Consider the following 12,575-nt stretch of genomic DNA (forward strand, 5'->3'; position numbering starts at 1 on the left):
TCATCGTTTGTGGGTGTAATGTCCGATGATTCATACTGACACCAAAATATAGAACTACACAGACAAAATTAGCACCAAGATCTTATTGATAGTGAAGATCATTTTGTTGTGTGTGTTTTTTTTCCCAGGGTGAAGTGTAGTCACTTACTGGTGGTGAGTGGCCCACGACTCACAACAGGATGTTTATGTACATCCCCACATTAGTACACCACACAAAGACAAGTATATACACATTACATGCAAACAAGTGATGTTTCTTCTGTGATCAAAGCTTCAAAGCTTAGCTCACTGACACGGCATAGTTTAAATAAGAGGCTTAAATACGCACACACATATAAACAGACGCACTCACAGTGACAAACTCAGTTTATAGAAAAGCACATGTTTAGATGTTGTTCAATGAAGATGTTCTAGAGATACAAAAAAATGCAGAAAATGTCACAAATCGCTGATTTTATACATTTTGAGATTAATGTTTTACAGAATAAATTAACAAGATGTATACATTAAATCAATCCAGTCACTGGTCCCAGGCAATGCTGGTAAAGTCTTGATTCTTCACACGCTACAGTCTGTGTAGAGTAGGCTAGGCCATCCATGATTGAGATAAGGCTTTACTTCAAATCGGCCAGTAACAGGCAGCTGCTGAGTTGACCTGTAAGGATTATATGGCTGGATTAGCAAGGCTGTTTTAGGGCTCTGATATGCAGCCTGACTCCAGCTTGATGCTGGTTGAATGCAGAGGTAAAGGCAGATCAGTAGAACAATCTTTTGGTGATTTGTAGTTGGCCAGCTCACTCTCCCTTTGTTCACCATCATGGTGGTCAGAGGTATGAGTCTCCATCTTCTCTATGAGGTCAATTACATCCCCCTTGTCCATCTCGGCCTCTGCAGCCATGGCCTCGAGCTGCTCTGCCGCCTCACTTATGTCAAACCTTTCGATCTCTGCATTGACCTGGTGTAGCTCCTCCGGCGAATGTCTTCGGGAGGCCGAGGGGGAGAGAGGACAGAAGCCTTGGAGGTGCACCTGGAGGCTGCAGTAGTGGAGATAGGCACAGGGGCAGCACGGACACCTGTGAGGTCGTTCTCCAGTGTGGAGGCGCTTGTGGAGCTTGAGGTGGACGAATTGAGTAAAGCGGGCGGGGCAAAGCTTGCACTGGTAAGGCCTCTCACCTGAGTGTAGCCGCTGGTGGGTCTTCAAGTTACTAGTGCTACTGAATCGCTTATGGCACACCTGTGTCAAACAGAGCCAAGGAGAATATGTTTTAGAAACAGATACCACACCGTAAAATGGTGTATTAATCTCAGTGCTTTTTTACACTTCAATTTGTGTAGGGATTGGGAAAAAAAACAATCTAAAACATGTTAATTAGTGAGCTTCAGAGGTAGAGGTAGGCAGATTTTGTAATCTTCCGACAGAGCCAGACAAGATGTTTCTCCACGTTTCTTGTCCTTATAAGAATCTAACTGACTGCTGGCTCCAACCACATATCTATTGTACAGATGTAATAGTGGAATACATCTTTCCCAGAATATCTAGCCATACCTTGCATTCATGGGGCTTCTCTCCAGTGTGAACCAGGTAGTGTTTCTGCAGGTGGGCCAGCTGAGTGAAGTTCTTACTGCAGGTCTGACACCTGAAGGGACGCTCTCCACTGTGCACTCGCAGATGCACCTGAGGATAGCATGTCTGAGATTAGTATTCACTATTTACATTGATTCATTCTATCAAACTCAAGAAACCATGATGGCTGGTACATTCTAAAATTCTCTAGTCACTTTTAATGTTGTGCAAGTTAGTTTACAGCCACTGTATTTAAGCTTTTTTCCATCCTCTTTAACTATATGATGAAGAGGAGCTTACCTTGAGGTTGGACAGCTGCCCAAAGACCTTTCCACAGATGTTACACTCATACCGGATCTTTCCATTCTGCCTGGTGAGGGGGTAAGACAAGGTCTTGTACCCGACAATCTGCCCACCTCGTTTGATCTTCCTGAGGTCCATTGCATCCTCAGTATTGCTCTCAGTGGCAGAGGTAGGTCTCGAAGGGTGGCAGTCTGAAAAGGCGGCCACACCAACTGGTGGTGAGCATCCTCCAGGCGAAAGGTTGGGCAGTGCTCTGCGGATGGAGGGGACCACGGATGAGACACTGGATGTGGCCGGTATTGAGAGGTCTGCTTGGACATGGCTGGGAGGAGAATGTTTGAAATCTCTGAGGTGATCTGAGGTTAACCTGAGGTAGTTTGTCCTTTCGGATACAAGGTCCTTGTTGTCTCTGTGCTCACTGGTTGGTGAAAGGATGAGGTCTTGTTTGGTGTTGGCTAGTGCAAGTGTCATGTCTTTGTGTCTGTTGGCCAGAGGATGAAGAAAATGTGCAAAGCGGTCAAAAGGCATTACATAAGATGAGAGCGTTGAGTGAGGTTTCAGTCGATCTCTGTAGTACGGGAATGAGTGAGGTAGAACGCTGTTTAGGCCGAGTGAGTAGTGAGGCAGCAGATATGGAGAATGCCTCAGAGCTGGATGAACTCGATCATGCACAGCAGGCTCTTGGTACGGTTTGGCTATCACAGGGCTTTGACTGTGCTGGAAGCTGAAGTGCAAACTGGAGGGAACAGGACCACTTAGAGCCGGTCTTCTGTCAGCTGAAGGGCTGCAGAATGACAGAGGTGGTAGAGTTGCATATCTATGGCCATGGATGGATTCTGAGTGGGGCTGGATTGGGTACACAACGCGGGGACACAGGGGATAAACTGCTGAGAGGTTGGTCTGAGACAAGGGACCATCCGGACGTTTGGGGCAGGTAGTCAGGGATTTAGAAGGCTCATCCCGGAGGATTTCAGAGACGCTGTGTCCTCGTTTCCCTGCTGTCTTCTCCTGTGCTTGACTCTCTTCTGTGGGACAAATACATGAAGAAATGACATCAGAAACATATTAACTCATTTTTAGACATTCAGTAACAGTATCACCATTCCTTTGAATGACACATACACCCGTAACATTCCTGTGATCACGCACACAAACTGCTTGTTAAAACCTAAACTGCTATTGGTTCCCACTCTAGTCCAAAGCCTTATCCTGTGTGTGTGTGTGTGTGTGTGTGTGTGTGTGTGTGTGTGTGTGTGTGTGTGTGTGTGTGTGTGTGTGTGTGCGTGTGTGTGTGTGTGTGTGTGTGTGTGCGTGTGTGTGTGTGTGCCTGTCTGTGCACCATCTCCCAGACGTGCCCTGACACTCTATGAAAGTGGACACCACATGTGTAACAATAGGTGTCTGATCAGGATACAGATAGCATGGAGTTAGTGGGTACAGTATGTTATTTGTATTGGCCAGAGCGCTGGCCAGTAGTTTCCACTATAAGCAGGACAGGATTCACAGGATAAGAAACTTTTTTATCTGAAAGTAACTGATAAACCAAAGATTTCACCCAGATATAAATAATCTTAAGAGATGCTCGATGGTGTGGAAAATATACCCATCAACAATTGACCTAAGAATAATGTTTATTTTCCATTAAAGTCTACACACAGGTCAACTTCATGAACCAGGATCCAAACCTGTATTTCATCTGAGCAATTCACCTCACTCTCTACCAACGAAGTCACTATAGGAGAGATGCTTTACTGACTTACACCGGCATAGTCGAATGACGCAATTTACCAAACAGAGGAAGACGAAAAACAAAAGTATGCATGCACATTTCACCTACTCCTGGACACAATCGACATCAACCCACAGAACACAGAGCAACCCTTATCTACTGCGTGCTCCCCGTGTTACACTTCCCCCACTCCTGAGAGGCCAGCTCTCTGCAAACAAACAGCCGACACTCAGTGAGATATCAATCTGTCAGCAGGTCGTCTTGTCAGGAAGTTCAAGTAGTCACTGGAGCGGTTCCTACTTCTCTTCCTCCTTAAGAGCCAAATAAATAAGAGGAGTCGTGCCAGAATTCTGTCAGCACCTCAGGCAACCTCTTGTCTGTGAGCGTGTAGATGAGTATTTTGGTGTGTGCATGCAAGCTCTCTACTAGCATGTGCACTCTTTGTGTTTGTGAATGAAAGCCAAAAGCTTTGTCTGCCAAGGAGCTGCCAGCTGTGTTTCTATGTGGAGTTAAAAAAGGGAAACCGTAACATAGCCTAAAGTCCTGAAATCAGTCTCATCTTACACAGGTACTGTGGCTATACCTGGAGACAGATCATCTTTGCTTTCAGGACTCGACTCTCCTCCTTTGTGTGTCCTGCTTTAACAAAAGGGCCATACAAAGAGTGTGTCAGTCGGTCTGCACTTTGATTGGGAGCCTTACTCCATAATAAGAGATGTGTCTCCCAGTTTGAGCACAGGAAGGGTTCTTGTTAACTTAAGGTGTCCAGAAACCCTCAGTCCTTGCACCATCCTAAGATAAGATAAGTGTGATAAAAAAAAAAACTCACACACTTACCAATATTGTCAATGGCCAGTTGGCCCAGTGGAGGGTAGTTGCAGCGCTGTGCAAATTCAGGGCAGTACCATACTAGGAGCTCCTGGCCCAGTTGAAGTGGTTTGATTGTGTAGAAGTAGATTTCCAAACCGCTCTGGCAGGCAATCAGGTTCTGCTCCTCCACAGAACAGGCTGGGTTGACGTAGCGCATCCAGTTGCTCTTCTCCTCGTTCAAACCATCCAGGATGTGGTGTAAATGCCCCCCCGAGAAGACCTACAGTGTGAGATATATATATATATATATATAACAAGTTGAGTGATGTCAGTTGATGATGACATGCTCTGAATCTGAAACCATGATGTCACAGGTTTCCTGATGCCTTTATGGTAAATACTGAGATGCTGCTGCAGAGATATGTGCGTACTGCACACAAGCCATCTAGAATCACAGAAGCATCACTGAATTAGTATTTCACCGTAGGACTGGATTGTAGTAATGGGTTTACTATCTCGCCCACTACGACTATCGCCTTCGTCGCGACGTATTTATGACCTTTTAAAAAGCAATTTAAATTCAACTCAATGGTTCTTCGTGATGTCTGCTCTTTGAAGCTGTGCATGTTGAGTCATGGTTGTAATGTTAACACATTGTCTGTGTTATGGCTGTTGCAAGTTTTGGTTGGGGTGGCAGGATTTCAAGGTTGCTGACTCTAAACTGTAGAATTACACAGGCGCTTGTGTGTAATGGAAGATGTCCCTGTGCTGCTGATTTGTAACATAACAGTTCTCAGGCTCAAAGCCACTTCCTTGCTTAGTCAGTGTGAGAGTTTATGAGTCTGGAGAAGTGCGGACATATGTATGGTGTATTTACTGGCAGCGATACCGCTGCCGAGAGAGAGGAGAACCGCTGCGTCACTGAAACCAAACAGCTGTGTGTGTGTGTGTGTGTGTGTGTGTGTGACCTCAGGCAGCGATGCAGGGAACCGGAAAATACACATTTACAGAGCATGAACATTTAAACCCATCAGATGTGGCAGCATTTAAAAGGTACCCAATCGTTGGCAGGACGAGTTATACTTTCACAGGATGTCAGGCGTTGACCACAACTGCTAACCCGTGCCACGCCACAGTCTCAGCGCAGCGTCTTCAGATGGAGATACAGGATGTGAACACAAACTAAGACACATTTGAGATTCACATGCAGCTCACTTACCCTCCAGAAGTATTTCCTGTCAGCATCTTTCAGCAGCGTTTCGTTGGTGTAGCCTTCCCCCACCAGAGGGCCAAAACGTGTTCCCTTAGGAATCAGCTCCTTACTGCTCACCCCGAGCACCTGTTCAACAAGGAGAACATGAAATCATCAAACAACAGTGTGGCTCACAAATTGGAGGCCTGAGCAAGCATCAATCCGGATGCACGCAGAGCTGAAAAACATAATTAGAGGGATGAGATTCTTGGCAATAGAGTCCTTCTTATCTCACTCTTCACCCCGTGCTGGTTTGATGAACAAAAAGGGCCAATTCACTAGAAAATTACAATCTCCAGAAAACTTAAATAAGCAACCAAGAAATAAGTTATTATTGGTATATGTTGGCTGTCATGACAAATCTTCCCCAGAGAAAAAAAGGAGAATTTTTCTGTGACAGAACGTGTCCGTTACTTCACATGCTGAATATTTCATTAGCCAATCGCTCATGTTATCTTTAGTTTCTCGTCACTATTACAATTTCACCACCACTCTTGTTCTGCTACCTCCAGGTGTGAAACTCACCCCTCTGTGTCAAGCCTCTAGGATATGGGAGAGAGGATAAGGTGTCATGGGCACACCCCGACCAGTCAACTGCACTGTGAGCTCCGGGTTTAAATCCCCTAAAGCAATGGTAATGTATTCTCTCTTTCATCTTGGAGCAAGACTGGCATGGTGTATGGAGCTGGATCAACCACTACATGCTTAGTTTGCCTCCAGTCTATCCAGCTAGTTTCACCCTGGCTTTGTCAAACTGCACCGTTTGAGGTGCCCTTGTGTCACAGATTACTGTAACATATCCTGCTCTTTGGTGTCAACCAGACTCCAGACCGGCCTCATTAGAAGGTCAAAGTGGTGCGACAGGGATTTTGCTACACCAAGGCCACTTCTTCTGATCTCCACCTGACAACTATTTTTCATCTACAGAGGCTCAACCCTAATCCATGACAAGGAAACCTAAAGTTTCCTTGTCATGGATGTCCTACTGGGCTAATCTTCTATCATGTATTTACGATTCTATGTGCAATGTCCATCCAGTTAAACATAAAATATCCTCCACTTTATATCCCTATAACTGCCATCTACTTATTTCAGAAGATTGTTTATGGTGCTATCCAGACTGGGGCCCTGCTTTACGGTGTAAATGGTGTGCTGGGACAAAGGGTTGGGAATCTGAGGTAGTTACTAATCATAGAGACCTCAGGCTGTGCGCTCAGGGCCTTGCCTTTCTCCGTCTTTGCCTCAACACATATAGCAGCGAGGAAAGGCTGAAATTAGACAACAACATGTCACGTACTTCCCGCCTGAGGATGGATGAGTGGATGGAAGGATGTTGGAGTGACGCAAGGAGCCGGTAGTTACACAAAACATAAACAACTGCAGTACATGCTTACATACCACTTAGATATATTGGGATTATTTTTCCTGCGTTTGTTTTTTGTAAGAACTCTTTTAAACTCCACTTTCTTTGAATTTGACTAACAAAGAGACAAAAAAGATGTGCTCAGCTGCGTACTTCTGCGGAGCTGTGGCAGCGTTTCAGGGCCAGGTTTCTGGGTAAGGATCTCTCAGCTCGTGTCTTGTTTTCGGACGCTTCCTCCAGAAGTTGGTCCTTTACGATGTAAGTGCACTTCTCCTCAAATTTTGCCTCGCTCCATGATGTCATGTCGGCATCCTGTGTCTCATGCTGCGATGACCCTGTGCTTTGTGGTGAGCTTTCTGAGGTTAACATGGCGTTGGTGCACTGAGAGGAGGCCTGCAGAACAGATAGAGACATAAAGTAGGGAAACATGTTGTCAAATGTCCGTCATTCCATATCTTATAAAAACAACAACAAAACAGATGATCAGATTTTTGACTAAAGACACCTTTTAACTTTTCCTTTTATGTCACAATATCAGGGAAACATCCCGGAGCAAACAAACAAACAGATGGAGTACCAAGGGAAGTGAAGTTTTGAATGGAGCTAAAATTAGATCTCAGAGTGAGATGTGACACAGAGGAGGCCGGAGCAAGTCAGGGACGTTAGGGAGGTGGCGGAGAATCTACCTTTCCCATCAACTGCTACTACCGGACAAACAAACTTCAAAGTGGAACCTTCGTCCTCGCTGCCTCGTTGCCCCCACTGTCCCATACATCCTCTCTCCAAATCACAACCCCTGGGCTAAGGGAGGTTCCTGTGTACGTCAGCCCCGGAGCAGGACCACTTTCACAAGGAAAGCAGCGCTTCCAGTGAATCGACCAGACTTCCTCTGAACTAACTGGGACTTGGCTCTCAGCCAGGTCTAAAGTCTCTTTCTCTTTCTTTCTGTCTGCTCCTCACTGTCTATCCCTCCCTTCGTAGGAAGATTGTTGTCAGCCACCTCTTCTCTGACAAAGGCACCGACTGATGGGATGAAACAATGAAATAGTAAAAGAGAAGAAGATATAAGATCTAATGATTAAAAGACAGTGTTCATGTGTGCCCTCTCAGAACTTCCCTTTTCAGGCTCATCAGTTTGTCTCTGAGATTGTGATAGATAAGGTCTGTGTGTTGCTAATACTCATGTGATATCCTGTAAAGTGGAAACAAGGGGGCGGGGGTTATGGCTTACAATTCAAGACCTGCCTTAATGGAAAGACCGTAATTCCCATTTTGAAGTTAAAAAAAAGGGTTTTGTCAAGGAATCAAAACTCCCACAGTAATCTGACATACATGTTCAACAGTGGCACATTTACTGCAATAACAAAATATATATATCTGATCTTATTCTCAGGGAGAGAAACAAAAGGAATGCAGATAAAAGAAAATACGTTTCACTCTATTTTCCTCTGAAGTTTGGTCACCACAGCTGACTCGGAATGAGACAGCTCACTCCGAAACCCAGTTTCAGTGATACAGCAGAAAATATATTCTGAAAATTGAGATATGAGTCAACCTCGCACAGCTGTGTAGCTCTCAACGTGTAACAGGTTGACTCCAGAAAGCACTCTTTGCACCTTACGCTGACATGATAATCCACCGGGTAACAGTTCACACTGGTAAATAATATAGGATCATTAGAACAAGATATATTCTACATACGTATCAATAAGATGATTTTAAAGGAAGATGCATACTTACTGTGAAGCCTTGAGAGGAGCCACACATAAGGCAGGCTGTCCGTACCCTCCTTGAAAGCTTGAGTATGAGCAACCAGTGGCTGTCCTCTGTCTCTCTCTCTCTCTGTGTCTCTCTGTCTCTCCTGTAGTCTCTCAGCCCACCTCAGTATCCTGTGTACCTGCGTGTGACCGGCCACGCAACTAAACACTCAAGTGTTTGACTCTTCCTCTTGCTTCTTGCATGGGAGGAGGGAAGGTGTGTGCTTGAGACACTGAGAGAGAGAGAGAGAGATACACTCCCTTTTCCTCTTGCTCTCCCTCCCCCCTCCTCCCCTTTGCCCCATGACTCCTCCTTGGAGGGTGTTTGTGTGTGTGTCACTCTCTTGCCCCGGGCGTGGGGCTACTGGCTGTCACACAGCTATGTCCGGATCAGACAAATACATCTTCATTGTCTGACAGTCACCCACTCCATCTCTGGGTGAGAAGAAGGCATATCTGCAGCATGGAGGAGATGAGGTCATGTTGGTGCTTGTGTATAGTGTGAGGCAAGGTTTCAAACGTTTCCCTTTTAAAGACGGCAATCTCAATTCAGTTTCAGCTTTTAATTTGTCGGAGGAGATCTTATTGGTTTAAATGCAGCAAGCCATATTCACACCACTAACCACCAAGAAGACTGATGTAACAACTCTTGATCTTTACACTTAATCTTTTAATCATAGTTCAGGAACAAGTCACACATCGTGAGTGTTTTGGTCAGTTTAAAATGAATTAAATGCGTTTTGTTAAGTGACACTTATTGAATATAACAAATGTAATAAATAACTCTTCCTCACAGCAACAGCTGCAGACTGAAATATTAAACTAAATGTGTCGGTGTTGCCGCTTTGACTCTCGGATGCAGATACTTGTACAAATGTTGAGCTCCAGAGAGGACAATAAGGTACAATTAAGATTATTATTATCCTAAAAATATGTATGCCATTAAAAGATAAATGCTACTCAGAAGTGCAAGCTCCTGCCACATGAAACTATGCCATCACTTAAATCAATGGAATATATTCTTATTCTTATTAATCTTATTAAGATTGTTGTTGTTGTTGTTGTTGTTGTTCTTCTTCTTCTTATTATTATTATTATTATTATTAATAGTAATAATAGTAATTTGGACACCCTGAAGCCGTGTGATCATATACTGATCGGGTGAGTTTTCTGCTGCTTTTTTCACTTTCAGGAGACTTGTGTCCAGGTGTGTTCCTGCACTGCTCAGTGGGGCAGAGATCCAGAATGGGTTGATACTTATGTCATGCTGTATGTTTATCTGATGCCCGGCTTTCACGCCGGTCTACTCCCCTATGGCTCTTTTCTCCGGAGGCAACATTTAACTTGGCAGGCTGCCAGCCAGCTGAAGAATTATCTGAATTTTCCGATTTGTCATCTACGCTTTTTTGACACGTGTCTGTGAGCCTCCTTCCATCCGTAGCAATAACTTTGCCATATTCCACTTTCTCCACTTCAGGGAAGTCCGTTGTGCATTACCATGTGTCACATGGATTAATAGATTGTCCTTTGTTTCTGCTCCGTTTCTTCCTTCTTTTCATGCTTCCTGTATCACTCATCACACCTGACCAAGCTGCTAATTAGGGATGCTGACATGAGCCACCATGTAATTTTAAATCCACCTCTCTCTCTCGCTGTTTTGCTCTTTGTCATTGCCTTCAGTCATCTCAGTCACCACCTTCTATTCAGCTCTCTTCTGCTCCACCTCCTCTTCCTTCGTAATGGCCCTCGATCTGAACCTTTTCTTTACTACGTCTATTACTCACATACTGTGTGAGTAATTCACGTAATGACCACATGAACTTTTCCTATGAGTCCTTGAGAGGCCTCTGAGCCGAGATTGCACTCATAACGTTGGTTATGTGTGGGCGTATGCCTTTGAGCGTGAGTATTTATTAGTTGGTATTTTTTACCTGATATTTCACACGACATTCTTAGAAGGACAGGATGTGACATGAACATGACCGTGCAAAAAGAAGTGTGAGCAAATGTAATTTACTATGTTAGACAAGAAAAACAAGCTCACTGGTAGAACCATTGATAGGCTATATTGAAACATGTTGGATAGCAATGTAGAACATGCCCACAAAGGGAAACACCTCGACATTTGCCGAACAAGGGCCACAGCGGAAATCACAGTTTCACATGAACTGCTACAGATGTTAGCTTTATGGCAACAGGCACACCGACGGGTCTTCGGGAGTGTGCCGGAGATGAGTTGTATTGTCGGACTCAGTGATGTCAGTTACACAACAGCACTGGCAACATCTGTCTAAATTCAACCATCATCCATCATAATCTACCAAGTAGAGCTGTAGTATCAAAAAGCCTGAGTGTATTGTTTTGAGCAATCATGCATTATATTGCTTATGAATTCAACTATACATTTGTAGAGGAATACATGTGCAATTTCTTCTTTAATATATAATAATATAATTTTATATATATATATATATATATTTATATATATATATATATATATATATATATATATAAATATAATATATATATATATATATATATATATATATATATATATATATATATATATATAATCCCAGAGAGGGATACAATTGTGAACCTCTGTGGTTATATTCAACAATAAAAAAGGAACACTTGCATTTCATAGTTTGCAGAAGATGCACGTTTCCAAAAACTAGAAAGAATACGGAGAACTGCTTGCACACAGACTGAGGGTGCCTTCAGGGCCTCTGTAAATGCCGTAGGTATCTTAAGCCCTGTAATTTCTATGCTTGAGTCTGTACCTGCCTCGGGTCATTTCTCGCAGCGGGATTAAAGGCGACCACTCCTTCCCCGTCACCTCCCCCGAGGAGGAGGACAATGCTCTTTGGCAGACATGGCTGAGGCTGAGGCTATTTTATAACCCATTACAGCTGAAATGTTTGACGCAACCTCCACCTCTGCCTTTCTTTAAGTTTTATGGCAGACTCAAGGAGACATTTGTTGCATTCTATCACTACTATCTTCTTGTCACAGCCCCCACTACTCCGACCCATGTCACCCTCACTTTCCCCCCACCATACTGTGCTGTTATCAGCCCTGTCAGCTTCCTCGTCCATTTCATGTTGCTTTAAGTGATTCCCTTTGCCATGCATTGCCCTGCACTCTATTCAGCGTGTGGTGGGGAAATCCCTCAAATGCACTATATTGAAATGACAGGAGCAATATGAACTTAATGAATGTATTCTGAACAGAAAAAACAGTGACGGAACTTGTCTCTCTCCATCTTTTTATCCCCTGTGTTTTCCACTTTAGGTGTGAATGCAAGTAAATGTCAGCACTACACCACCCAGCTAGTCTACCAACCGTCTTCCCTCAACCGGTGGATGATCTCCTGTTGACAGGCCAAGGGTTATTATCATGGTTTGAGGGCTAAGAGGAATGCTACTGCACTTCAAAACAGATGTCTTTTTAAATCCTGACAAAACCACCCACAGAGATGAGGAGAAAACGTTATCGCCGTACTCAGCTGACCCACAAGGTAGATGTCTGTAACCTGTGAATGAGAGGTAATGTCCAACGATGACGACAAAGCGAGGACACGCGTGGACTTACAAAGACAACACCTGCACACGCAGTGCTCCAGGGGGCCAAGAAAGGATTACTATTCCAAGAAAGGATTAGCGTTTAAACGTTCAACTAGTATAACGCTAATCTATCGCCAGCCAATGTAATCAAGTCAGTCAAATGTCATTTTGAATATACTTCAATTTGAGACCTACACTACCACTTCAGGTTTTAATTTATGATTAGTATTG

The 12,575-nt window shown here is 44.0% G+C and overlaps 1 protein-coding gene across 3 annotated transcripts; it reads right to left on the reverse strand.

Moving 5' to 3' along the window:
- Positions 1–348: 348 nt before the first annotated feature.
- prdm1c (PR domain containing 1c, with ZNF domain) lies at positions 349–9,223 on the reverse strand. Of its 3 annotated transcripts, XM_034527982.1 has the most exons (8): positions 8,762–9,223; positions 7,175–7,414; positions 5,626–5,745; positions 4,434–4,686; positions 1,865–2,892; positions 1,547–1,675; positions 1,174–1,234; positions 816–1,034 (listed from the first exon to the last, which is right to left on the reverse strand). In XM_034527982.1, the coding sequence occupies exons 1-8, from the start codon at positions 8,786–8,788 to the stop codon at positions 925–927; spliced, it is 1,968 nt and encodes a 655-aa protein (XP_034383873.1). In that variant the 5' UTR covers positions 8,789–9,223; the 3' UTR covers positions 816–924. The 3 variants fall into 3 exon arrangements, with proteins under 3 accessions (XP_034383872.1, XP_034383870.1, XP_034383873.1); XM_034527981.1 differs by having other exon boundaries at positions 349–1,234; positions 7,175–7,433; positions 8,762–9,222; XM_034527979.1 differs by having other exon boundaries at positions 349–1,234; positions 8,762–9,219.
- Between the last annotated feature and the right edge of the window lie 3,352 nt (positions 9,224–12,575).

This window comes from Cyclopterus lumpus, chromosome 24 (assembly GCF_009769545.1).
Source record: "Cyclopterus lumpus isolate fCycLum1 chromosome 24, fCycLum1.pri, whole genome shotgun sequence".
Taxonomy (NCBI): domain Eukaryota; kingdom Metazoa; phylum Chordata; class Actinopteri; order Perciformes; family Cyclopteridae; genus Cyclopterus; species Cyclopterus lumpus.

Bases quoted from the DNA above. Each gene is read 5' to 3' on its own strand.
- prdm1c (XM_034527979.1), bottom strand. From the start codon at position 8,788: ATGTGTGGCTCCTCTCAAGGCTTCACA. The intron at 7,415-8,761 runs GTAAGTATGCAT...TCTGTTCTGCAG, and splicing joins GCTCCTCTCAAGGCTTCACA to GCCTCCTCTCAGTGCACCAA. The intron at 1,676-1,864 runs GTAAGCTCCTCT...TGCTATCCTCAG, and splicing joins GGCAGCTGTCCAACCTCAAG to GTGCATCTGCGAGTGCACAG.